This window comes from Camelus ferus, chromosome 2 (assembly GCF_009834535.1).
Source record: "Camelus ferus isolate YT-003-E chromosome 2, BCGSAC_Cfer_1.0, whole genome shotgun sequence".
Taxonomy (NCBI): Eukaryota; Metazoa; Chordata; class Mammalia; order Artiodactyla; family Camelidae; genus Camelus; species Camelus ferus.
The window spans coordinates 29,367,607-29,395,372 of record NC_045697.1 but is presented as its reverse complement, the minus strand read 5'-3'; the positions used below and the strand labels follow the sequence as shown (position 1 = coordinate 29,395,372).

Genomic DNA, 27,766 nt, shown 5'->3' with positions numbered 1-27,766 from the left:
CCAGAAGCAGCAGCACATGCAGTGGTCAGCTCACATCCCAGGAGCAGAATTTAGTTGCTTATGCATACTAAGCTGACAGGAGGCTGGGAGATGTAGCCATTTCCTGGGTGGAAAAGGCTGTGGAGAAATCAGAACCTTCGTGCACTGCTGGGCGTAGGTAAAAGGGCACAGCTGCCTTGGGAAACAGTCTGGCAGTTCCTCTAAAGTTAAATATAGGGTTACCGTTTGACCCAGCAGTTCTCCTGGGCTTATACCCAAGTGGAATGAAAACATCTGTTCCCACCAAACCTCGTACACGGAAGTTCACAGCAGCAGCATCCGTAATAGTCAGGAAGTGGGAATAACCCACATGGCCATCAGCTGACAAATGGACAAATCAAATGCACTTCCATGCAGGGGCACTTTAACTGGCAATAAAAAGGAATGAAGTGTTAGACATGCTGCAACATGGCTGAACCTTGAAAACGATATGCCAAATGAAAGAGAAAGAGCCAGTTGCAGAGGCTGTATGATTCCATTTATGTGAAATGTCCAGAGACAGGGCTGGGGGCTGGGGGCTGGGAGGAAATGGAGGGGGACTCCTGGAAGGCATGGGGTTTCTTTTTGGGTTGATGAAAATGTTCTAAAACTGATTGTGGTGATGGGGGCACAACTCTGAACATACTAAAAACCACTGAATTTTGCACTTTGAATGAGTAAGTTGTATGGTGTGTGAATTATATCTCAATAAAGTTGTTATCCCACCTCTCCCCCGCCAGAAATGGCTTGTGGGAACACCCAGCCAAAGGGCCCCACTGAACAGCGCAGACTGCTCCTGTCCGGGGGCCATCCAGACTGGGCCTTACTTAACTGACAGAGTACAGTGAAGGATGATCAGGGGATCTGGCAGATGCTGGCTTCTGTTGGGTCCCCCTTTTGAAGCTTCTTTGCTTAGAAAAAGTTAGCATTTGAGTACTCGGGGCTAGGGGATCTTTGTTGGGGGGAGAGAGAGAGCAAGGGAGAGATGTTCCGGTTAGGACGTGGCATGCTACGTCTCTGGAGGTTCTCATGAGCCTTCTTTCTGTTGAAAAAGCTGGCATTTCTTTTTTTTTTTTTTTTTTTTTTGAGCAATGAAATGCTCAAGTAAAATGTCTTGTTTGGGACTACGAATAAAAGACCAGTCTGGACTTAGCTGTCACTGGGTGATTTGGGCCCACATCTGAGAGTCAGAAATAGCTTTAGGACCTTTTTCAGTTGTCCCTTCCATCCACAGGAATGGATACCCTGAACAGTGCCATAGAAAGTCTCATGACCTCGTCCAGCAAGGAGGACTGGCCGTCGGTGCACATGAACGTGGCCGATGCTACTGTGACTGTCATCAGTGAGACGGTAAGGAGGGTGGCAGATGCAGTTGGTCTTTCTGGGTTACAGTGAGATTTTGGATACAGTAATCTTCCATGAAACTTAGGCATGTGCCAAGGCTTGACCTCTGGGGAGCTGTGCTTGCTTGTGATTAAAATAGCCTATGTGCAAAAAACAAAAACTCCTCCCTTTGTGTCTGTATCTCTGCACACCTCAGAGGCTTCTAGTCCATTGCTCCTCATTCTTCCTTCCTGCTGTGCCCAGGAGATTGATGTCATTTGCTAGAAGTGACACTGCGATTCTAACAGTAACTCATTAATGGGGCTTGGTTTTCTGGCCACTCTCCAGGCTCCAGTATTGACTGGGCTGTGTTGTCTGGGGTTGGGGCACAGGAGACGCTTCTCTCATGGAAGGTCCTATGGTAGCAGGGGCCACAGGTCATCTGGAGAGAGGCCAGCATTAGCCTCAACCCAAATTATCCCAATTTTGTGGTTGAGGAAATTGAGGCACAGAGAGGTTAAGTAACTGCCCGTGGTCACACAGCTAGAAGTAGCAGGGTCAGTTTTCCATCCTGCTTCGGTGAAGCACCTGTCATGATAAGACCATAAATCCTTGGCCTGCTCTTGCTTCTATCCATGAGCAGCTCACCTTCTAGCCCAGTTCAGTTTCTAAAAAGGAGTAAGCTGCTCACTGGCCCTGCCTGCCTGCCTCTCCAGCCTGCCACGTGGGATTTTCTTCGAGTCTGCAAACATGTGGTGCCTTTTCCTACCTCAGCACTCTGCCAGGGTTGCTTCTTCTGTGCTCTGCCCCTTTACATAAGTCAAGGTGTTAATGAGCCAAAAGTTACCATTCTGGATGTATTTACTAATTCAAAAATTGCACATGGCTGCTGCGAAGGATGTGGTGTTCATAAGAATGACTTCCAGACACTTCTTCACACATCATTATTTGGATACCAGTTTGTGAAAGGGGGGTTAAAAGGGGATTTGACAGCTTTTTGTTTTACACAGTTTTAGGTAGAAACGTGATTCAATGTGCTGTTTGCTCTGGGGAAAGACACGGATGGAAAGAGCCCATGGCTCCTTTTCTCTTGGTGCTCTGGGGTTTCCAGTGGGTTTGCCTGGGAGAATGGGTTCTGAGCCACTGGATGGGCAGGATATATAGTTTACATGACATTGCTTCTACCCCGGTGATCCCACGGGCTTGAGTGCAGCAGTCAGAGAAGGGATCGCACACACCATTTACAGTGTAGTTCAGAGCGAGATTAAATGCCAGCATGCGGCACCCACAGCAGCAGTGGCGTCCCCAGACGCATTCAGAAACTAACCTTTCTAGAAAAATGCTACTTCTTTCTAAATTCAGTCTGGCTATGTATTTTTTTTTAATACCACTTCCTGTCTGCAGCCGCACTAAGCAGATGCTGACTTAGGTCCGACTGTGCCTGTGGCTGTTGCCCGGCTTCCCGGAGTGCGGGCTCTCACCAGCGTCTCTTGCAGAATGAAGAGGAAATCCTAGTAGAGTGTCGGGTGCGGTTCCTGTCCTTCATGGGAGTCGGGAAGGATGTGCACACGTTTGCCTTCATCATGGACACTGGGAACCAGCACTTTGAGTGCCACGTTTTCTGGTGCGAGCCTAATGCCGGGAACGTGTCCGAGGCGGTGCAGGCCGCCTGCATGGTGAGTGGCCCCGCGCGAGGGCCCGGCCCGCGTGCCCTGGGCTTTTGTCTAACATGCTGTCAATTGGAGCAGGGTCACTAACTTAAAAGTAGCAAAGCCTAAGCTCTAAAGTAATGCTTAGCTGTGCAACAGGGCTGTGGTAAGAACTGCGTTCACAGGTACAATGTAAACCAAGTAGGTAAGAACACCCTCATCCTGTGGGCAGAATCAATGACAAACACTTTGCCGTCTCAGGAGGCCAGGACACCCGAAGGAAGCAGGACCGGATGGGGCCAAGTGCTTCTGTGCAGACTCCAGTAGCACTGAAAACGATAATCTTCAAAACCACGAATTTGAGGATTCCCAATTCTTGACCCCTAATTTCAATATGTGATCAGGAAATGCTGGTCATGCGTGAGTTTTTTGCTCTTTGGAACCAACTCAGTACTTTTAAAAAAATTCAGTGTATTGGATGATTTTTATTTCAGATAGTTGGTTTAAGTGCATTGTTCTTACATACTTGGTTTACTTTATGTCTGTGAATGCAGTTCTTACCACAGCCCGGTTAGGCAGACCTCTTTTATTTATGAGGAAACAGAAGCTCCGGAAAAGGACGGGCCCCAGGGCAGGGCTGGTAAGGGATAGAGCCTGCGTTCATCCCCAGGTCTCCAGGCAACAAAGCCAGGGCCCTTTGGGCCACGTATATGATTTCAAACAAAAACACCTCATCAGTCATTCTGCAACTGTCCCTTGAGCTCCTATTATTCTGGGTACTGGCAGAGTTCCAGTAAGGAGGGAGCTGTATAAATGCAGGCATCCAGACCTGGGCTGCATGGTGTATTCTAGCAATAGCAGGTGTAGTTGGAGGCGAGGCCCATGTCTTGTAGGGCCTGTGACCTCACGCCAAGGTGTTATCTTCAGCAAAGATTGTTTAAGCAGAAGAGTGAATAGACCAAGTTAGGTTTCAAAAGCATACTCTTTTTAAAAAAAAAAATGGAGAAAACAAAGCAGAGGAGGGTTGAAAAGACAAGGCTGAAGTGGGGAGACAGGCCAGAAGGCCAGTTTACTGCTCCAGGGGAGAGCTGCGTCTGAACCAGGAGTGGCAGTGGGAAGAAACAGGAGCAGGTGATGGAGGCACCTGGCTAGGGGTGAGGAGTGCTGGATTTGAAGCACCTGCACTTCAGTTAATTCACTCCACTGTTTATGGGCCAGACTCTGGGAAGTTCAAGTGGGACTAAGACATGGTCCTTGCCTTACAGAGTTTGGGTATATGGAGGAAACACGTTAAACCCAATTTCTGTTATGGCATAGAAAGTACTCTCAGTGAAAGTGTAAGACTGCAGTGGATGGAGGAGTAACTGGGAGGAAAGGGGCCCTGAAAATAGATCACACACCAGGCCTGAGGTGAAGGAGTGGCTTGAGGCACACCCTTGGGGCCCTTGCTCGTTTGTTTGGGGACCGGGGAGAGTCACACAATTTTGAGGCTGAGGGAGGAGAACCAGTGAAGCTGGATTGGAATGGGGGTCACATTTACAGTTGGTCCAAGGTCCTGATGGTAGATGAAGAGCCTGGGGTTGGGCTTAGCCTGCTGATTGGTTAGTGACTTTGAGACTGGACAGAAGATGCCGTGCGTTCAGGAACAGGTGGAGTTAAGGGCAGTCTCTGTTTCGTCACAGACAGTACGTTGCTAGGTTAAGAAAGAGGGGGGAAGGATGAGCTGGATGGCAGAGGCAGAGGTGGGGGACAAGAAGAGAGCCAATTGGCTTTTATCTTAAAAGCCATCTTTGAACTGGAGATGGGAAAAGCGGGGAGAGAAGCCCTGTGCTGTGCATTTATTACCTGACTTCATTCTCACCCAAGTCCCTTGTTAGAGCAGTTTCCCCTCGGGTACCATGGGGCCAGGGCTCTGACGCAAATCCACCTGTGTAAAAGGACCAGGGCTGGGTGGAGGGGAGCTGGGTGGGAGAGTCAAGGTGAACCTCCTGACCACGCACAGGAGGTTGAGATGGGATGAAAGGACTGTGCGAAGAAAATAGAAAGCGGGAGAGTCTGGCCAAGCAAAAGTGGATGATGACTGTTTAGGTATTTCATGAAATGGAGAAGGATCAGAACAGATGGTTTTAGTCATAAAATGAATGGCTTTCAGCCTTAATTATACATTTTAAATGCTGAGGACAATTAAATAATTAGCTTTATTACTGGTTACAGTTTGTTCTCATTCCCAGACTCATCTCCTCTCCTAGAAACAGTTTTTACTCGCTTGCTTACTATTTTTATTATATCACAGCAACCAGCTGAAATGACTCAGCCAGTCCAGTGTCAGGCATACTGATAAAATCAAACCTTTCTTTACACTCTGCAGCCAGCATTTCTAGCTCAGCGGCTTTCCTCTTGATTCAAATCTGCATGAGTCTCCATCTGAAATATCTATGTATGAATTTAATATAATCTGAAATAATCTCTAGTGTTAACACATTCTTTTGAGTCTACTTAATTTTTAGGCATATTTTGCAGCTGTGTGGTATAGGCCCAGCTGAAAATATTTTGATGAAATTTAGAGTGAGACAGGGGTCCTCTTAATGAAATAATTTATCAGGCACAATTTTGATTCACTGGATGTAACTTAACCAACAGTAGAAACTCCCAGTTCAGCGTACCACATTGCCATGCCTGTCCATTTATCAGTCTGTGCTTTGGAAGTTTGTAGTTTGGTTGTGACGCAGACCCAGCAATGTATTTTACACACAGGAGACAAACTGGTCGATTTTTCATACGATTGGGTTGAAAGGGGCTAATTTTGTGGCCTGTGGGCTATGACAGAGCGCATTGTGACAGTCTTGCTGTAGGATAGTTTCTACTCTCGGAGGAACATCAGTGTGTTTCACAGTTGTTTTAAGGAACTCATTCGTATTTAAGTAGGTTTTTAAAAATCAGCCATGGAATTATTTTAAAGTGCTTGGATTAGGGGAAAATGTTTGGTACATATTACCCTTTTAACCTAGTTTTGAAGAATTACTTATCTTTTCATTGATACAAAAGCAGGTGATTGGGTCATTATGTTTCTGAAGGGCAGAAACTGTCCGTGGCACCAGTGCTAATGGATTTTTAAAAATTAATCCATTAAAACTTAGACTTGTAAATAAAATGTATCTTGAAATCTCAATACATAGTTTTTTAAAATTAAAGCAGGAAATAGAAAAGGAAACATTTATGAATGCCTTCTGTGTTGGTAGGCCTATGTTAGGCATTCTGCAAGTGTTCCTTAATCCTAACACTCTTAAGGTCCCTGTTCTTCAACCATTTTACAAATGAAGAAACTGAGGCTCAGAGAGGTGTAATAACTTGCCCAGCGTCATATAGTTCCCAAGTGGTAGAGCCTAGATTCAAATTCTGCCCTTTCTACCATGCTGTCTCTCAATCAGCTGTGAGCACATACTTTATGTACTTGTCTCTGAGGAAAGATTTAATTAATAATATCTCTCCCAATCCTTTGTCTTTTCCTTATTAGCTCTTTGACTATGAAGTATATTAATCGCAGTCTATCAATATAGAGAACAAGCAGAGGGTGGAAATGGATGGGAGAAAAAGATAGCAAAAGCCAAAACAGCTTTGTCGAGCATAACGGTCTTTTAAGAGAATTTAAAATACTCCACATTAAGAAAAAAAAATAGTAAACTCTTTTCAATTCATGTTTAGGAGCCAGTTCATTAACCTTTGGGAGTAAATATACTGGTGATGAATTAAAATCACGTTAAACAAGAAGGGATATTAACGACCATAAAACTGTTCTGCCTTATTTCAGTTACGATACCAGAAGTGCTTGGTAGCCAGGCCACCTTCACAGAAAGTCCGACCGCCTCCTCCGCCAGCAGACTCAGTGACCAGAAGAGTCACAACCAATGTAAAACGGGGGGTCTTGTCCCTCATTGACACTTTGAAACAGAAACGCCCTGTCACAGAAACGCCATAGCTGCATATGTGAAAGGATGCTGTGATATCTACTGGAGATTGAACAGCTACACTAAAGAGGAGGAACTTATCTCCGGCCTTCCGTTCAGTTGCTGATGCTTTGTCTTTGGAGAATTTATCCTTAACCAAACAGTGTTAGACAAGCATGTTCTCTCGTCTTGCCACCATCGTGTGATATGAAAAGAAGCATGAATAATTTTTTTTGCTGTCAGTAAGTTACATCATGAGCAGTGGAAGGTCTTTCTGATTGTAAATATCGTGACCGTCACATAACTCCACACGCACACGGGGAAGGATGTGGCCACGCCCCTCCCAGTGAACTGATGCTGAGTGCTTGGAGTGAATGATGCCTGAGTTATTAGATTCACTGTCTTCTTGACTGGATCTGTCACAAGCAACTTTTAAGTCCTACAGCACTTTGCCTTGTTTTCAACATTGGAGTAGACACTGCATAACAGAAACCATTGAATTGCTGTAAAAATAGGATGACGAATTTTTGTTTTAGTTTTTCATAAAATTGAAACTTTGGTTGACAAAATTGGCTGTTGGCATCAGTATAGAAACCAACTGGCAGCTTTCCTTGACAAGCTCTTTGACACATGGACACCACCATTTCATGTCTACAGCTGTTTGTGGGATGTTGGAAAAAAACAAAAGTGAAGCTTCAAAATTGAAAAACTAAATTTCAGAAATTAAAATCAAACAAAAATAGCCTTTCTTTTCAGATGCTTTTCAAACTGATTATTAACAAAAAGAAAGAGATTGACAAAATCATAATGCATTTTGGGTGGGACCTATTTCAAACTTCTGCCTTATATTGTACAATGCAGCTAGAGAATTATAGTTCACTATGGCCATTCTCTACATAAAGAACATTAAAATGAAATAGTCCTCATAAGCCTTTCATCCTTAGTTTGATAATTAGCCGATATGCAATTTGGAGTTGAGGAAATGTCATTTATATTTTAGACCTCCACCACCACGTTATGTTGTTTCCCACCTCCTAAATAAATGTTCTGCTAGAATTCTGCTTCTAGCTTAATCTTACCCGAATGCTTTTTGCCCAGAAAGCTGTCTGTCCATCATGTATTGTCCATGGCAACAAATTACACAAAATTGAGCCTTTCTGAATTTATGTATTTAATATTAAAATTTGTTGGACTCTAGATATATTTTTAAATTTATATTGTTTCCATTTATTTTCAAGATTAAAAAATTTCATATTGGAGCAAAATATACACGGGAACAATGGACTATTTAACAAGTCTCCCCCAAATAGCACTCTCCTGCTTCTCTATCTATAGATGAGAAACTTAGCTGTAAAGATACACTTGTTGACACTTGTTTTAAAAAGAAGTTGCTAAGCTCAAAGCATTAGTTCTATTTACTTTTCAATGATGAAATTATCATTTATAACATCCAGTTATAACAGTAACGCTTTGTTTATCTACTGTTGTGTACTTGTGAAATGGTTTCTACATTCTTATCATCACAGTTGAGCCTTATACAGTAGAGAAGATACTAAACATATGTGAGAAATAAAAAATATTACGAATTACCAAGAGGTTCAATCACTTAGCCTAAGATCTCACAGAAGTTCGTGAGAAAACCAGGACTAGGACCCATGCTTCTCAACTCCCAGTTTTAAATCACACTGCTTCCACACCAGTCAGGAGGAATCTTTGCAGAATTACTCTGGGCATATCCAATTAATTATTGTCGGGCAATCTTAGGACTCCCTGTATAAGTGGGAAATATGTCCAAATTACTCACGCAGGTATTCATTATAAAACCATTGCCCTCTCTCAGTCCAGGAGTGTTTTCCTATAGTGTGCCTCAAATGTGTTGTAAAGGACAGGATTCTACATGCATTACAGCCTGTCCAGTCCACGAGATTGTCCAGAGATGATGGTCCTGTGGTAGAGAGACTCCTAACTCCTGAAACTTAGCCACCAGAGAACATGATGGAATGAGCAGGTGGCCTCCCACCTCTGTTGCCTCTCAGAATTCTGGAATTGTTTGCTAGCACCCTTGTGTTCTGACAAAAAAGATGCCACTCTAGAAATGAATTATACTTCTCACCAGCCTACATACTGTTCTTCTGAAGTAACCAATGATACCATGAGAAGTTACTGCATTAAGAAAATCCTTACTTTGCCCTTTGAAAAGCTGTTCAACATTCAGTCGTCATGATCTTTCATCTTGCTCTCCACAGTGAAACATTTTAGTGTGATAAGCTTCAAAATTCTGAACAAGTGATCCATTTTTGTATTGGGAATCTCTACCAGAACCCCATTCATTTTTTTAAGGCATACATTTGTTTTCAGGATCAAGAATACTGAGCTAGCTTTAAGTAGCAAACTGATTTATATATGCAATTATAGGATGCATTAAGATGAATGATAGCCTTTACGTATTGAAAACTTTACTGCAGATATTTTGTTTTAAAAATAGCTTTGCATACTAAAGGCAATTAATTTTGTAAAATTAATTATGTTAAACCGTATGTTCAGACACTTTCTGCCATGGCCAAAAAGTATGTATGAAAGTATGTGTGTATTTTCTGTGAAAGGATGCCAGTGTTTTACCTGATGATATTGTAGTGACACTTCGGTTATCTATGCATTCTTTGTATCTGTGATTTGGTAAGCAGGCAGCCATGTTCACTATGCCTTGTATGTCTTATCATTTTTTTAATTAACCTGTTAAATACAGCTTAAAATATTTTATTTTATTTATTCTATTTTTTACTGAAATATACTGCATAATTGTGTTAATGTATTATCTTTACTGGATATTACCTGACAATGTATCCAGGTCTCAGTAATCTCAGTGAACTATACATTGCCTAAAAGGTGGTTTTGTAATGATTTGTAGTCACATTTTTATTGGAATATGTAGACGAAAAGGCCAAATACTTAAAGTTCCTTTTATTTTTTAAAAGCAGCTAGGTAGACGCAGACTTGCCACCTCATCTACGTGCTCCTTGGCCACATCAAGGGCAATAGCCAACATGCCTATGGCTAAACACTTTACTTTGCAAACTTAAAGCACTGCTTGGTGCTTAGTTTTTATATCCTTCACAACACGTGTAAGCTCATCTAAGAGACAGACACATGTCCACATGCCCTTTGTTTCCACCTGGATATAGATCACCAATAGCTAACAAGGACCATTGTTTTTGTTTGTGTCTGTCTTACTGCATGAAGGGCCATCAGACCCATTTCCATTAAAATAAGTTTTTGGTGATAAACTGTTGGCACTGCTACTTTTTTTAAAAATTCCACTTTATGATTTTATGACAAACATTTGTACAATGATTGATTCTACACAAGGTCATTTACCAGAAGCACTAAATCCTTCCTCCTTTTCTTATATGATACACTTATTTCATAAGCATTGCAACACAAATTCAAGATTTCATAAGCAATGTGAGAAACATTTCCCTTACTGATATGAGCACAACCTAACTAGTAAAACCATTAGTTCTCTAGTTTGCCAGGCATAGTTAACCCAATACACAGCTACCATGTGTGTTAGGCAGCCAGTCACACGAAGTTTAATTTATTTCAACTTCAGGGAGAAGATATGCTCCCCCTTTATCAGCCAGTGCACTCCCTGCCATCCAGAGCAGCTCGTTTATCCCAAAAGAACATCTGGTTTTGCTCTCTGCCCCTTTTGCTAGTGACCACTTTTACACATTTAAATGTAACATGTTGTGAGAATAAAATTAGCTGCATAAAACGTTTGGCTCATTTATCTGACATCTCAGTCATACGTATCCAGAAATAGAAATAAAAGCTTAGTGTCTCCACACCAGTCATTTTATTTTCAAATTATTCTTGCCTCAAATTAAAAATCATTTTAGTAAGTAAGGTTCTGCTTTGACTAGTTATTGCATAGCACCACCTGGTAAGAACTAGAAACAAACTTTAAATTTTGAATAATACATCACACTGCCCTTACTTGGTACTCAGGAAGGACAGCTGGCATTGTGGACGTAGAGGCCTATTCAGTCACCAACTTGACACTTGTACAAGTGCTTTTTCTAATAGGAAGATAGTCTGTCTTTCCTTTAAGAACCTGGTATCAAAGAATGAAAGAGTTGTACAGGGATTAAATCCAAATGAAAGGTAACTAGAAAAACAAATCAGTTGAATCTGGTTTAGTTTAACTGTTAGCCATATGGAAGAAGACAAATAGAATTCAAGTTATGTACCCATTTTCTGTTCTTCTTGCATTTCCCCCAGTAATTTATCTATTTTACTCTATCAAAGGCAGTTACTCTCAAGGAAAAAAATTTCATTTGGTTTCAGGTATTATATAATGGTAACTAATTATAGATAAAAGTCTGAATTTGCTATTGGAGTACCTAAATACCAGTAATTTCATTATTTTAGAATTTTGCAGCACTTTAAAAAGCTCAAGAAAGAAAAATAGCGCAATCAATATTCTCCATTAGAATCCTTGCATATTGTTTTTATCCAAAGTATTTTCCCTTTTACTCTACCAAAGTATGTAAATAATCGATCACGCCCTTCTTAGAAGAGTCTCAAAGAAGAAAACTGTAGGCTTAATGAATGAGTGGTTTAATTCAAAATCTCCATATACTTATAAAGAGAAAAATAATTTACTGACAAGATTCATGTTATAAGATACTAAAAATAAGTGTTTAAAGTTATGACATGACTTAAATCACATGCTGCTATAGAAATCAGAAAAATATCCTGAACTATTTCATAACAGTAATTAGTTTCTTTATAACTGATTACAGAAAATAAAAATCTCAGACCTGCTACTTTTGGACAATGGAATACTCTTCAGCCTGGGGTAGAGGGAAGACAGCAGGAAATGGACAAAAGATTCCTGAGATAAAATACCAGCTCTTTACTGAACGAAGTTCAGTTAAGCTGCACTGGCCTCCCGGAGACATGAGATACTCCAGGTCAGAGAGGGGGAATAAGAAAAAAAGTACTATAATTTTTAGAGCAAAGATTATACAGTTTCTGATTTTTGAAATCAGTAAATAAGCTGAGCATTTAAAATATTTCTGTGTTTTTTAAGACTCATAATTAATATGAGAATTCTTTTGGGATTTAGAAATAAGAAGTCTGGTTCAATTATAAAAAGTCATGTTTCCTTTCTTCACTGACACATTTTACTGATAAATGTAAATCTTCAGTTAAAAAAATGTATTACTACTAAAACAAAGTTCACCATTTTTTATCCTTCAAGTGAGAAAATTATAGAATGTTAGAGCTGAAATAGACCTAAATATTCATCTTGAAGAGGATAAAATCCTATTAAAATCATGCCACCTGAAATTTATGAATTTACATAACACTATTCAACATAAAAGGTTCTGAAAACAGAACTTTAAATTCAAAGTTTATGAATGTGTCTATGAACATTTCTTCAAACAATAAAACTTATAGTTGTAACTTTTTAATGTTAATTTCTGTTGCCATGATGAAAAAGAGCCAATAGACCCAGAAATGATAATCATAACCAATTCTTGAAGGCAACTGATAATACAGTCAAGATGAATTGACTTAATATAATTAAAATAGTGCTACATATATTTTAATTGCACATCAGAAATGATTTACCCAAGTTTAATTACTGTGTGCCATTTGAAATGACCATTTCACCTGATCTTTGAATAGAATCAGAAATTTGTAAAGATTTCTTCAAAAACAGGTGTGTCACTTGTATTCAACAGTTTTGCCTCTTCCTCAGAATTACTATTTAGATGGAGGTTTGCTTACAGTCACTTTTTTACAACAGTATTTGGCATAAACAGAAGGAAGCGCTTACGTTCAATCTGCCCTGGATCCTGGAAGCTCTTCCAATGAGAAACAGTCTTCACTCTGTGAAGAGACATTTGAACTACCCACACCTGGAAACTTGGCACTTCCTGTTCTTCCTACTCAGACTCAACCTCAGTCACATCACAAAAGCTCATAATATCCCCTGTTTAAAGAATATTTTGATGTTTAAGGGAAAAAAGTCAACCTTAATAGTGTTGAAATGTTAAACTACAGCTGACTAGATACGGAAGGGCACTGAAGTCAGTGTGAGAGCACCTTTTCCGTATCTATGCTTTCTAATAAACTGCCTCACAAATTAATTTCTAAAAGGGTATGTTATAAGGCACAGTGTTTCCCTTCAGGAAAACTTGTTGCTGCTTTCTTTTAAAACTAGTGTCTTAAGTCCCGACTGAAAATTAACAAGAGTGAGACACGGAGTCTACAGAAGGACAGTCTAAAGCAGACCAGCACCCAGCTGTTGAAATCTCTGAATTCTGCTTTGCTTAATTCACATACATTATTCTCATTTGTCTTAATTCTCTTGAAGGTAATAATCAGATTTAGAAGATACTAAGTGACCAAAAGAATGAGTACTTTGTGTAGGGATATCTAACCTTCAGAGAAATATCAGACTTTGAAAAAAAATTCAACTACTCTTGACCCCTGTAAAACACACAGGACAGTCAAAGCCATGGTTGAGGACGTCTGGGTAGAGAGGAAGGTAAGTTATCTTTAGGCTTTTCCCCACTTCTGGGTACTGATGGTGTGGAAAGATAGCCAGGCATGACAGTCTTGGGCCCAACCCAACGACAGTAAAACTGTTGAGTTGGTACATGAGACCTGATCCCTTGGGAACTTGAAAATGGCAACATTACTGGAGGCAAAACAATCTCTATGGGTTTCAGTGCAATCATTCTATCTTCTGGGCGAGGTCTCACAAAGTTTGTCAGCCGTTCATAGGGTCTGGCGGGAGGTGTGTTCTTCATAAACGTAGGCGCTAAAGGATTGGTGGTGGGTTTGTTGGTTTTTCTGACCTGTGGAGAAGAACCCACTTGATTTGTATTTTTCTGTGGAAGAGACGTTTTTGTCGTTAATGCCTCTGACCGATTAGCATTTGCATTAGTTTCTCGACTCAGGAACTCAGCAATTTTCATTTGGACGCTGTTATTATCAGCAGTGGGAGCTTTTGGCAGTGGTGTTTTTGATTTTTTCTTCTTCTTTTCCCGTTTTGAAGGTTTACCCAACTCAATCCCATCCAGTAGACCCTTTGCTGCAGCGCGGGCCAAAACATCTTTCACAGACACTGTCTCAGATGGGTCCCGCTATAATTAAAGAAGCAGTTACAAAGTGTCAGAGTTAACTATTACTGTGTATATTATAAATATTTATCAGTGTTTCAGTAAAAATAGAAGAGTATCTTTATTATACTAAAAGAAATGTTTTTAGGCCTTAGTCTCTCTCTCTTTCTATATATATATACACACATATATATATATATCTCCCCCATAATATATCCCATAAGCCTCAGGAAATGACTTTCTTAGTACTTAAACTGCCCCATTTGTGAACCTGATAGGAAAAAAAATTATAGAGCTTATTTGTTATCCACAGATAAACTAGGTGCTTAGAGAAGTGGGAAAGACAGTGGGCAAGGGAAGAACACTCAGGCGAAGAATAAAAACAAAGACAGCGATTTTTGTCACACAGTAATAATTTTCCTGCCTTTTAGCTATTTATGAAATAAGCACACCATTTTTCTTAGGTTCCTCTTATGAGGCTTTGTTGTTTCTTAATTCCTAAGTATGACATGGATTCGTATTTTTTTCCTTACCTCCCTTGTTAGAACAGAAAGAAAACAACCATTGGTAATTTCAGATGGTTCCATTCTGAAAAATTTGTCAGTGGACAAATGTATTTCCTTCAAGGAGCACAGTGGAAGAACAGGAGGACTAAGCCTGCAACAGATAACAGCAAACAAGTAATAGTTAGAATAGCTTATTTGCCAATCAAGGGAGACAGTAAGCTGCAACAAATTTTCTTTATTATGTTTTACCAATTGTTTAAACAAAAATTCCAAATAAGAATAAAATGTCGAAGTAGTACAATACTATTGTAAATTAAAAGCTCTATATTTCATGTTGCTAATAATTTATTACACTTCCCAAGTTTTCCATCTTTAAACAACTATGCCAAGGATAGCAACCTTTCAATATATTAAAAACTCTTCCCCAAGTCACTAATGTGTTAAAAAAAAAAAAAAAAAAAGGGGCTTCCATTATCAAAACAGGTAAATACATATAGTAATCACAAAGGTATAATCCAAAAATTCCGTTATTTCCTCATGTCAAAATACAAAAAGTATGACTTCCTTCTTTTGGTTACTTTTTGCACAATTACAATATAAAAATACTCCTATGACTACATTATTCTTCTCAATCACTTTGTGAATACTAACAGATGAGTTAGGAAGTATTCAAGAAAGTATATAACATACTTCAATAAAAAATCAAATAAATTAAAAATTAAAAAAAAGAAAGTACGTAACAAAGACTTTGTGTCAGAAATATAAAAATCTCTAATCACTAATATGTTTAAAATAAAATTTTGGTTTTTATATTTAATATTTCTCATTCAACAGTAAAGGGTTCATTCATAAATAATAAATAATTCTTATATTCCCATGCTTTTAAAATTAAAACATTAAATCAATAAATACTTTTCCATATAAATTAAAATATCAGGAACTCTTATTAAATTTGTATATTATATTCTGAAATTTAACACTATTTAAAATTTATATTTATTCACTCATTATTTGCCAACTATGTGCAAAGCACATAAATATTAATTCTCTTATATAGTTTACAATTTGGTTGGAAAAACTGTTATATAATAATATAAAGAAGACGAAATAAGAATGCTGAGCCAAGTAGAGACAAAATTATGTAGGAGTACAGAATAAGGTGCAGGTAACTCTGGCAATGGGAGATAGAAAATATGAAGACTTCACAGAGGAAGTAGCATCAGTGCTGTGTCTTGAAAAATAAGTAGGTATCCAATAAGGCAAAGAAGGGTGATTTCTAGACAGAAAGAAGAATATGAACAAAAGCGCAAGTGTTGTGAAGATCTATGTTCAGGGAACGGCAAGCATTTCCATGTGGCTGAGGCAGAGAATGAGGCAGGGGATGCAGAGGTCACTTAGGATGCAGGTAGACACACTTGACCTCAAATGACATGCCAAAGAGTGGTAAATAGTGGTGCTTAATAAAATGTTTATGCTGAACTAAGCTGAAATATAATAGCTGTGCAGGTTCTAAAGGCAAGAGAGCTAATCACTCTGCTTACCAACCTTATAACTAACAAACTGAATTTCTGAGGCTTGTTCATATATGTTCTCTACACAAATAGAAATCATCAAAAAAACTATTCACTTATATATGAGGTAAAGAATACATTCTGAAAATAATTATTTCTTACTAATGTGGAACATAATTAGTTTCAGAATATAAATATGAATGTTGGGATTTTTGTCAATTTGATACATTTCTAGCACCTAGAAGAGTGCCTGGTATATAGTAGGTATTCAACAAATATTTATTTAATAGACTATGATATATTCTATCTACATACATGCTATCTTTTCTAATGATAATAATAATCCACAATCAATACTGGTTAAGTTAACTTACAGAAATTGACTCTGCATTAAAAAAGTATTTCCAAACCCCAACTTATAGCTCATTTCTTTGAATAATAAGTTAATATTCAAGTCTCACTCATAACTGACTTAGAGAATGACACTGGGGATTTTTTTGAGTTGGTGATATTTAAAGAGATTTTTGGATTCACAGTTGATCCTGGAATGGGTGAAGACTTGAAGATGTTGGAATGAGGTGAGTGTATTCTGCACATGAAACAGACATATTAGGGGGTCAGACACATGGACATTCTCTGAGATATCTAACATGCTAGGCCACAAAACAAGCCTGGGTAAATTTAAGACAACTGAAATCATATCAAGTATCTTTTCCAACCACAATGCTGAGACTAGAAATCAACTATTAAGAAAAAACTGTGAAGAACACAAACATGTGGAGATTAAACAATATGCTACTAAACACCCAGGATGTTACTGAAGAAATCGAAAAGGAAATCAAAAGAATACCTAAAGACAAGTGAGAGTGAAAACAGTGATCCAAAACCTATGGGAAGCAGCAAAAGCAGTTCTAAGAGGGAAGTTTATAGCAATACAAGCTTACCTTAGGAAGCAAGAAAAATCTTGAACAACCTAACCTTACACCTAAAGCAACTAGAGAAAGAAGAACAAACAAAACCCAAAGTTAGTAGAAGGAAAAAAATCATAAAGGTTAGAACAAAAATAAATGAAATAGAGATTAAAAAAAATAGAAAACATCAATGAAACAAAAAGCTGGCTGTCTGGAAAGATAAGCAAATCTGATAAACCTTAAGCCAGACTCATCAAGAAAAAAAGAGAGAGCCCAAATCAATAAAATAAGAAATGAAAAAGGAGAAGTCACAACCAACACGACAGAAATACAAAGGATCATCAGAGATTACTATGAACATCTATATGCTAATAAAATGGACAACCTGAAGAAATGGACAAATTCTTAGAAAGCCACAGTCTCCCAAGACAAAACCAGGAAGAAATAGAAAGCATGAACAGGCCAATTACCAGTACTGAAATTGAATCAGTAATTTTAAATCTCAAAAAAAAACGAAAGTTCAGGGCCAGATGGCTTCACCAAATATTTAGAGAAGAGTTAACTCCTATCCTTCTGAAACTATTCCAAAAAAATTGCAGAGGAACAAAAACTTCTGAACTCATTCCAAGAGGCCACCATCACCCTGATACCAAAACCAAACAAAGATATCACAAAAAAAGAAAATTAGAGGCCAATATCACTGATGAACATAGATGCAAAATCCTCAACAAAATACTAGGAAACTGACTCCAACAATGCATTAAAAGGATCATACACCATGGTCAAGGCACATGAAAAAATGCTCAATATAGTTAATTCTCAGAGAAATTCAAATCAAACTACAATGAGATATCACCTCACACCAGTCAGAATGGCCATCATTAAAAAGTCCACAAACAATAAATGCTGGAGAGGGTGAGGAGAAAAGGGAACCCTCCTACGGTATTGGTGGGAATGTAGTTTGGTGCAGCCAGTATGGAAAACAGTATGGAGATTCCCTTAAAAACTAAAAATAGATTTACCATATGATCCAGCAATCCCACTCCTGAGAATATAGCTGGAGGAAGCTCTAATTTGAAAAGATACATGCACCCTAATGTTCATAGCAGCACTACTTACAACGGCCAAGACATGGAAACAACCTAAGTGCCCACTGAAAGATGACTTGCTTGAGATGAGGTAGAGTATATATACAATGGAATATTATTCAGCCATAAAAAGAATGAAATATTGCCATATGCAGCAACATGAATGGACCTAGAAAATACTATACTTAGTGAAGTAAGTAAGAGAAAAACAAATACTATATGATATATGTGGAATCTAAAAAATAATACAAATGAATCTATATACAAAACGGAAACAGACTCACAGACAGAAAAACAAACTCATGGTTACCAAAGGGGAAAGAGGGTGGGGAGGTATGAATCAGGAATATGGGATTAATTAAAATAGGTAAGCAACAAAGATTTACTGTATAGCACAGGGAACTATATTCAATACCTTGTAACAACCTATAATGGAAAATAATCTGAAAAAAATACATACATAACTGAATCACTTTGCTATATATCTGAAACTAATATGATATTATAAATCAATTATAATTCAAGTAAAAAATTAGCAATAAAGAAAAAATCCAATGAAATAAAATACTATGATGTTCCTCTATTTCTGCCATATTACATTCTTAGAAACCTTATCCCTGGGGGACAAATCAAGCCATCCACACTGATGAATTTGGTTATATTACCTGCAATAATTCTCTTTGCCACTAGATGGGATTTAGCTAACTGTGTTGAGAAGCTCGCAGAAATAAGGTTGGCTGTTAGCTACTAAAGATAGTAACTAAATAAGGAAGTGAAGAAAGAAGGGAAATATAAGTGTGATTAACATGTCCACTTGTGAATCCACAAAGAAAAAAATGTAAGATTAAAAAGAGGGAGCAAACTATATACACATTAAGATCCTACTATAAGAATTACAGGAATAGTTCAGCTCAAGAGAAATAAGTCAAAAATAGGAGGAGACATTTTTATCTAAGAATATGTGATGCCAGTCTGCTGGCATCACATATTCCTAGACTTACTCCTTATCTTGATGTCCACAGTTCAGATGAAGTATTACTGTTCTTCTTCCTGCCCTTAGTTTATGACAGTATTTTACCAAGAAGCTATTATAGTTATTTGGGCTATTTTATCTCAGTCCCTGTGGGTGCCAAAAGCTAAAAGGGTCTAAGAAACATATGTTTTCAGATAATAAGCATCCAATTTTCTCTCTACTTTCTAAGGCTATTTTATACTCTTATTTTTCTTCTACTGAAGCATAGATGTATCTAAAACTCAGGGTGTAAAGTTTAGACTCAATTTATCCAGAAATCAATCAAGTCAAAGCCCAAATGCGTTTAGCCTTATTTAACAATAACAAGAATCTTTTAGTGTACAAGAGAATGCTCCTGCCAAGTCATTGTAAAGACTAAAGAATCTAAAGTTTTAAGAAGTTAAGCTATTTGGTCATATTAAAGTCTAACAAAAAGGAAGTGAAATGTCTTCTCCTTCTAACTTAGAAATCATAACTTTCAAAAATATTTGGTCGAGTTGTTTAGAAGAATCTTTCCTTTCTTACCTATAAGGTTGTACTTTAATCCCATGGTCTTGAAATTCCAGTGCTTTCTTAACAACAGCTTCATTTTCTTCTGGATAAACTGAGCATGTGCAGTAAACAATTGCTTGAGCTCTAGTAACTATATTTAAAGAAGACGGAATTAATATAATAACCCCATTAACAATCCTAAACAAATCTGCTATGCTTGCAAACACCGGTTTATACTAATACCACATGGTTTTGATAGGAATGATTTCTATAGATGCTTGCTTGGCTCCCCTTTAAAGCATGGGTTGCTTAGTAATGCAGCCTGTGCGAATAATTAAAATAAATCTAACTGGATTGTATGGAAATTGAAAATCCAATCCATGTGACCAATCTAATTACAAACACAAACAAATAAATTCTACAGATTACCATAAACTTGATACTTTCAGCCATTCTTCCACAAGCCATAACTAGTTAAAAAGGACTCTAGAAACACACAAGACTTAGATGAGAATCCCAATTCTGTTACTGCTACATGAACCTAGGAAAATTAATTAAACTCTCCAACTCTTCAACTGTAAAATGAAGTAATATTACTACCTGCAACTGACCCACTTACTCATACTTACCAAACACCTACTATGTGCTAGGCACTGTTCTAGCCATTTGGGATACACAGACCAAAAAAAAAAAAAAAAAAAAAAAAAGCCCCAGGGGCTTATTTTCTGTTTCATTGACATGATAAGATATAAACAGGAAAATTACATAGTATTAGAAGGTGAAAAAAAGCTATGAAGAAGAACAAAGCAGATGGAGGACAGTTAGTTTCCAAAGGCGGTACTATAATTTTAAATAGATTAATCAGAGAAAGAATTTTTAAAATGTATTATCTGCCAACTTCCTAACCTTCCAACCAACTCATTTCATAGATCATATACATACTATAATATTCAAATTAATGTTTATTAGTAGCATCAATCAAAAGAGTAGACCACCTCTGTGTTTTCTGTTTTGCCTTATTTCTATTTCATGTATGCTATATCTTTAGGTATTAGATTACCTATATCCTATACTTACCCTCGAGACTTTGAAAGTCAGGATTTATCTGCACTCATATCCCTAACATCCAGCCTAATGCCTGACTCACAGTAGGCATTTGATAAACATGCACTGAACTGATAAATGTTTATGTAATTTCTCAGAGAATTCTAGATTTCCATACCCATGTGTGGAAGAGCAGTGACACCCAAAATCTAAATGGTAGGCTACAGATAGGCTTTATCTGTAATTGCATCTCTCTATTTTCTTTTTAGTACTAAGAGAAATAAGAGTTTGATTAAAATTTGGATTGTAGAAGAGTTGTTAGGGGCAGGTACAATGACAATTGAAAAATTATATCAAGTAAGAAAACAAAGAAAAGAAATAGAGAAAATGAAACTGTCCAACAATAAATGTACATAATTATTTCACTTCAGCATTAAGAAACTGTTCATTGTTCTTGCTAACCTCTTAAAAATGATAGTAAAGCATATAGTTTTAAGACTTAAATTGGTAAAAAACAAATTGACAGTTGAAGGCACTAAGACTGAGTGTTCCAGAAAATTCACTCATGGTTCACACATCATTGCCCAATTATAATAGATAAATTAAGTATTAATGTTTCTCAGATTTACAACATATTTTCAGGTTGCACTGATAACAAACTTACATTTCATTGCATGTGTTAGCTGTTCATACTGCTGTTGAGCAAGAACATGAAGTTTATCTTCTGATGTGCCTCCTTGGGAGAAATCTTTAAGTAAACCTGTATCTAAAAGCAAATAAATGCTTTTAAATATATCACTATTAGATGTTTTTCATATATTGCTATTGTCACATTATTTAATTTTTAAATATTTTCCCTACTAATGAGAGTTTTCATGGAAAATATTTATAAAACTGAATAGTATTATAAAAATGCTGACTTAAATTTTTTAAAAATGAATTGATAAAGGTAATTTTGCTTGGTTTCAATATTAGTTTTCCTTTTTTCTCCAGGTTCTCATGAGATAGTTGTCCAACTAGCCAAAATTAAGTCATTTAGGTACAGAAGTAGAATGCAGTCCGTCTGGAGACTACTAGAGGGAAAAAAGATTTATTTTCCAAGGTAGAAACTGATGGGCTATAGTCAGATCTGAGTAAGAAAGAACACAAAAGGATACAGTTAAAAACATTAACTTACTAAAAGAAATTTTGGAAGAAAAAACTTCAGGGAAGCAAACGTGCATCCTCATAATAGATCAAGAAACAACAGATCAAGAAATTTGTACAGTAATTTTTTTAAATTTCAAAAACTATTTTTAACATATTTCTTCATAATATTAACTAAGATACTGAATACTACTTTATGTAGATTATTTTATTCAGCAATCCTGTGAAGCATTATCATCCCTTTTAACACTGAGAGAACTATTCAAGCATACACACATTAAACAGCTTGTCTAAGGTTACATAGCTACTACTTTAGAGCCAGGTTCTAGCTCAGAAATCTGACCAGAGTCCAAACTTCTAACCTCTGTTTTATTCTCCTCTCAGTAACTTCCTGGAATGTGGGAGCCAATTATTTATACCATATATTTGACTGTTTCCCATCCAAGTTATATCACTAAAGGTTAATTAAATTCCATTTCTTCCCGATTTAGTTTTACACTTCACATTTTTCTAAATCTATTCACTACTTTTTAAAGGACTATTTATACATTATTATACTCTAAAACTGTATCAGTTTGCCTTTTTCATTCCATTTAAAAATAAGTCCAAGTTGTTAGCAAAGACCAACTTCATATATTCCTCAAACATGATTTTTATGATAAGCATTCTAAAAATGGTTGTAATATTTTTCAATGTTAAAGTGGTTTTCAAACTAATTCATGATTTTTCATGGATCTAAGTCTTTTAGTTTCATCCCCACTAGATCTATGACTAGTATTTCTATAACCACTAGGTCAACAGTTCCTTATTTGCTCTGGCATTACCTCCTCAGAGCAGTTTCCTTCAAAATCCTCCTTTTTTTCTGGGCATGCCAAAGACCACCTCTAGGCTTATCCTCACCCCTTCACCAAGGTTTTCAAAATATTACCACTATCTAGGAGGCATTTTACTCTCTCTCCTTCTGTCATTTGTAGTTCCCTTTGGGCTCTTGCCCCCAGCCTCTCGGTTATTTTTACCCATGGTTTATTGTATTCTGCATTTCTGCTGCAAGATGCCCAGGAAAAGGCCAGAAAAGGCCAGAGTCTCCTGCTTCTCGTCACTGCAATGCTTACTGCAGCTGCAGCTATTTCTTCCCCTGTTCTTTCAAAAGTCTACTCATTCTTCTTTGATCATTTCCCAAAGTTAGTGTAGGAATTTTCTCCATCTACCATTCTCCCATCTGAGTTCGTTATTCTTCTGTTTAACTCTCTTAGAAAGAAATTTCTTGTAGCAAGACAGAATTCCACATGGTTCAGTGTGCAAGCTCAGTTAAAAGTTGTGCGGTATATGGAATTCTTTGCATGGTGTAGAGCGGAATGTGCTAACTAATCTGAATTTGAATCCCAGCTTCCCCATTTTCTAGCTACATAACCTCAGGCAACTTGCTAAATTTCTCTGAACCTTGGGGTTTTCCCCCCTTTATAAAATAGATAATAAAATAATACTATACTTACAAAGTTATTGTGAATATTAAGTTACAGTGCATGAACACTGCCTAGAGTACGGACTGGGACATAGTTTTACTCAATAAATACTAGTTTCTTTCTCTCAATTTCTTTCTCTCCATTTTTAATTGTCTTTGCTAGAAATAGGAAACAGCTACTCAGCATATTCTGAATGCTAGTGGAATATCTTCTTCATCCAATAGTCTAGTTAACCTTAACTATACCTTTCAACATAAACAAAGGATCATAGTAAGAATCAGTTTTGGTTAATATACTGTGATTAAGAACATGGGGCAGAGCCAGAGCAGTTGTGTTTGAATCCAGGCTCTGAAACTTAACTAGTCAAAAGACTCTGGGAGGCTTCAACCTCTCTGAGCCTCAGATTCTGTATCTATAAAAGAGAAATAATAAGAGTAGCCACTTCATTCAGTTACTGTGAGGATTAGATGAAATAATCCAAGCAGAGTGCTCAGTTCAGTGCCTTACACGTGAGTGCTCAAAAAATGTTAATGTTAAACGGTATTAGAGAAGCAAATAAAATATTCCCAGAATTAATATTTAATCTGAGGTATTCATATGATAAAACATACATACTAGGGGTGAAAGAAGTCTTGAATTTCAAATAGTCTGATTATGATCTAATTGGGATCACCTTAGAGCACAGGCAGGTCTAAATCTGAATCCTAGCTCTGTTACTAACTAGTTACGTGATCTTACAAAAATGAGTGACTCTTTCTGAGTCTCAATTTTTTCATCTATAAAATGCTGATGAATTTTAATGCCCGTATCTTGAGCTCTGGTCTATACCAGAATAGCATACAAGCCAGCATCTGTTCAGATTGCCTACATCACTCCAATTATTAAACATTTTTAATATCTCCCCTGCCCATACCTCACAGAATTGGTGTAAAGATTAAATGAGGTAATGTATGTAAAATACTTTATAACATAGTAAGTGTTTTATATAGGGTAGCTATTCATTAATCAGATGTATCTGATATGTCATTTTAATGATTTTAAACAATTTTATTTTAAAAACATTAACAAATTTCAATAATTTAGAACTTAAAAATTAAAACAAGTACCTTCATGCTCGTTTAAAATGAATTCTACTGGATTACTAATACCCAGTCCTGAACAACGAGGTAGCAGCAGAATAACTTTAACTTTCTGTAATCTATGATCCTTTGATTCAAGGTTAATAAAAGTCTCATGAAGTATTTCAATATCTGGGAGGAAAAACACAGAAAATTAATGTAAAAATATTAATTAAAAATCTTAATGCAGTATGTAATTATACCTATTTATCTTAATTCAGTTTAAATCCTTAACTGCACAAAGTCATTTTAATGTAGTCAGAAAAGAGGGCTATTCTTCTCTGATAATATCCCAAGGTTAATACATGAATTCTCTTAAGAGTTCTTTCTCCTTCACTTCAGACAACAATTTTGAATTTTAATAAATATCTTCTACATAAAATATAATTTAAAGTTCCCATTCTGAACTTCAGATTCTATTTAACGCAATATGATATAGTGGAGGGAAATAGGTTTTGGAGGCAGAAATACCCAAGTCTGACTCCCAACTTCACTATTTACTATCTGTGTGGCTTAATTTCTCTAAGCCTCCATTTCCTTATTTATAAAATAGGATAATAATGCCTACACTTCCTCTAATTGTAGTAAAGATTGAGATAAGGTAGTTAGGCTTAGCATGGTGCCCAGTATATAGTAAATGCTCAGTGTTGGTTATTTCTCTTTCTCATTTTTTATCCCTGTTTACATTCTATTTTCCCCAGGAAAAAAAAATAGGTATTTTTAGTAGCATGTATGAGGCACAATCTAAAGTCCCTTAGGGACCTTATAATTTAGTTTAAGAGTCTGCCCTCCCTCGGGTTATAACAATCTGCGACCCTATTTTGAGGCCATCCCTCCACTTCTGCAATGGATCCCATTCCCCTCACCGGCTGAGGAGTCACTCTGGAAACTGCCCTACCCAACCCTTTTCTCTTGTCTGATCAACTTTTCCCTCTTTCTAGTCTGTCTCTTGTGAAACAAATCTTTTTCAATCAAGTGGGCCCCTTCCTTTTCCCCTTATTTTTAACTTTTATTGGAAAAGTTCAAACATACACAAAAATAGACATAATATGTAATAAATTCTCAAGTACCCATTATGGCGCTTCAACAGAGAGCCATTCATGCCCATATACTGCACCCATTTCCACTCCTCCACATTATTTTGAATCTGTAAAATATTTCACCATATATCTCTGAAAGATAGGAACTTAAAAAATACAACCACATACATTTAAAAAAGTAATTTTTTATTATCATCAAATAATAATGACATCCCGTCATGGCTCAAATTTTCCAAGTTTCACACATGTCAAAATTTTTTTTACAGTTTGTTTGAATCAGGATTTAGATAAGGTATATCATTGCAATTGGCTGACATCTTATTTTAAATTTCTTTTTATTGATAGGTACCTTTTCCACTTTTTCTTATCATTTATTTCTTAATGAAGTATGCTTATTTGTACTACTAGAGTTTTCCAGAGTCTGGATTTTGCTAATTGCTTTCCCAGAGTGTAGTTTAACATGTTCCTGTCTTCTGTGCTTCCTATAAATTAGTAGTTGGATCTTTAGAGCCTAAATAATTCAGGGTTTGTGTGTGTGTGTCACAAAACTACTTCACAAGTGGCGTCATATTCATCCATTAAATTGCCTTTATGGTAACTAGTCATATTCTAATTCTGTCTTCCCTTTTTTATTTGCCAGCGGGAATATTTCTAAAAGAAGAAACTTCTCTTCCTCTACTGCTTGGTTACCCAGTGGCTCCTACTCTCTCTTTAACTAGGTAAAAATTCAAAGGGCTAATAAACCTGAAGTGAAATGCTAGATCATAGGGCATGTATATTTTCAATTTTAGAGATTAATGCTGGTTTTCCAAAGTCACTGTACAACATGTACAGTCCTACCAGCAGTGTTTGAGCATTCCCAATGCTCCCTACCTTGCCAGGACGTTGTACTGCCATCTCTTCAATTTTAATCATTGTGGATATGTGGTATGTTGTGGTAAGTTGTGATTTTAATTGCATTTCCCTGACTGGTAATGGAGTGAGGCACTTTTACATAAGGTTTTTTGGCCTTTATATATTCTCTTTCGTAAAAAGCTCAGTCTTGTCTCTTATATATTTTTCAGTTGGGCTGTCTTCTTTCATATGAAGATTTGTTTAATAGTCTCTGACTTCAGTTGTTTCTTTTGAAAAGTTAATTCTTAGTTTTATTGTTATTTCATTGAAGGTAACATGTATTATCTCCCTGGCTGCTCTTTGTTTTTGGTTTTCAGCAGTTATGCTATGATGTGCTTACTATGTTTTTTATGCATTTACTCTTACTGGAGTTCATAGGGCTTCTTGAATCTGTGGTCTTCATCCATTTTGAAAAATTCCCGGCCTGAGTTTCACATATTGTGTCTTCTCAATTCCTTTTCTCCTCTCTTTCTGGGTTCCCAATCACAACATAACATGAGATCACTGGATCACTGAGTCTCACGTGTCCTTTAGTATCTCTTCTATATTATTCATCCTTTTGTCTCCCGATGGATAGCTTCTTATGACTTGTCAGTTTACTTATTCTTCTTTAGCTCTAATCTACTGTTAAATCTATTTTTTAATTTCATATATTGTAGTTTAGCTCTAATCTACTGTTAAATCTATTTTTTAATTTCATATATTGTAGTTTTCAGTTCTAGAATTTTCTTTTGACATTTTATTACAGTTTCCAGTTCTCTGCTAAAATTCTACTTGTCATTTAGTCTCTTTAGCACATTAATCAGTTATTTTAAAATCCGCATCTGATACCTCCAGTACATGGATCTTCTGTGAGTTTGCTTCTATTGCAGTGCTTTTCTCTTTATTTCACTCATATCTTTCTTCTTTTTTGTGTGATTATTTTTTTATTGAGTGCCACACTGCATTTGAAAAAACTTTAGGAGGTAATATGAAATCTGGGATGTTATTACTTTCTTTCAGAGAGAATCTGTTTTTGCCTCTGCTAGGCAGGTAAGCCTGGGCACTAACAGTCCCAGAACACCTTAAGCCACCTGGGAATTGAGATGATTGGAATCTGAGTTTTGATTCATCAGAGGGCTGATCACTACCGAGAGTATATACTCTTCCGCGCTCCAAGTGAACTTCTGAGTATTTACAAGTCTACCTCTCCATGTTAAGCCCTAAATTCTACTTATTGTCCCTCTGACCCTGTGAATCTATTGAAAGTTTTAGTTTTTTAGCCTCACTGAACCTATAATAAAATGTTATTTTTTTGTCACAGCATGATCCAATGGAAAAATTTTTTTTTGAATAAGAAGCCTAAGGGACTCAGCATCCGGTCCTAGACATTATCTCTGTCCCTTAAGCATGCCTGTGATTGTGTTATTATTTATTAAAACATGATAACTTCTGCTACTTACTTTAATTGTTGTCTGAACATCGAATT

General features: G+C 37.0%; 2 protein-coding genes across 23 annotated transcripts in view; one reads left to right on the top strand and one right to left on the bottom strand.

The window, feature by feature from the left end:
* The window catches only part of APBB2 (amyloid beta precursor protein binding family B member 2), a 332,928-nt gene extending 322,710 nt beyond the window's left edge, over positions 1-10,218 (top strand). For all 22 annotated transcript variants that reach the window (XM_032496430.1, XM_032496425.1, XM_032496409.1 and 19 more), the window contains 3 exons: positions 1,253-1,368; positions 2,838-3,017; positions 6,799-10,218. In XM_032496430.1, the coding sequence (XP_032352321.1) occupies positions 1,253-1,368; positions 2,838-3,017; positions 6,799-6,966 (464 nt within the window). In that variant the 3' untranslated portion in view covers positions 6,967-10,218. The remainder of the gene's footprint in view (positions 1-1,252; positions 1,369-2,837; positions 3,018-6,798) is intronic.
* NSUN7 (NOP2/Sun RNA methyltransferase family member 7) overlaps positions 9,653-27,766 on the bottom strand; it is a 36,823-nt gene continuing 18,709 nt past the window's right edge. The window contains exons 8-12 of the mRNA XM_014562827.2: positions 24,353-24,496; positions 21,302-21,403; positions 19,627-19,744; positions 14,607-14,730; positions 9,653-14,097 (exon numbers count right to left, since the gene is read on the bottom strand). Coding sequence (XP_014418313.1) covers positions 13,459-14,097; positions 14,607-14,730; positions 19,627-19,744; positions 21,302-21,403; positions 24,353-24,496 — 1,127 coding nt within the window. The 3' untranslated portion in view covers positions 9,653-13,458. The remainder of the gene's footprint in view (positions 14,098-14,606; positions 14,731-19,626; positions 19,745-21,301; positions 21,404-24,352; positions 24,497-27,766) is intronic.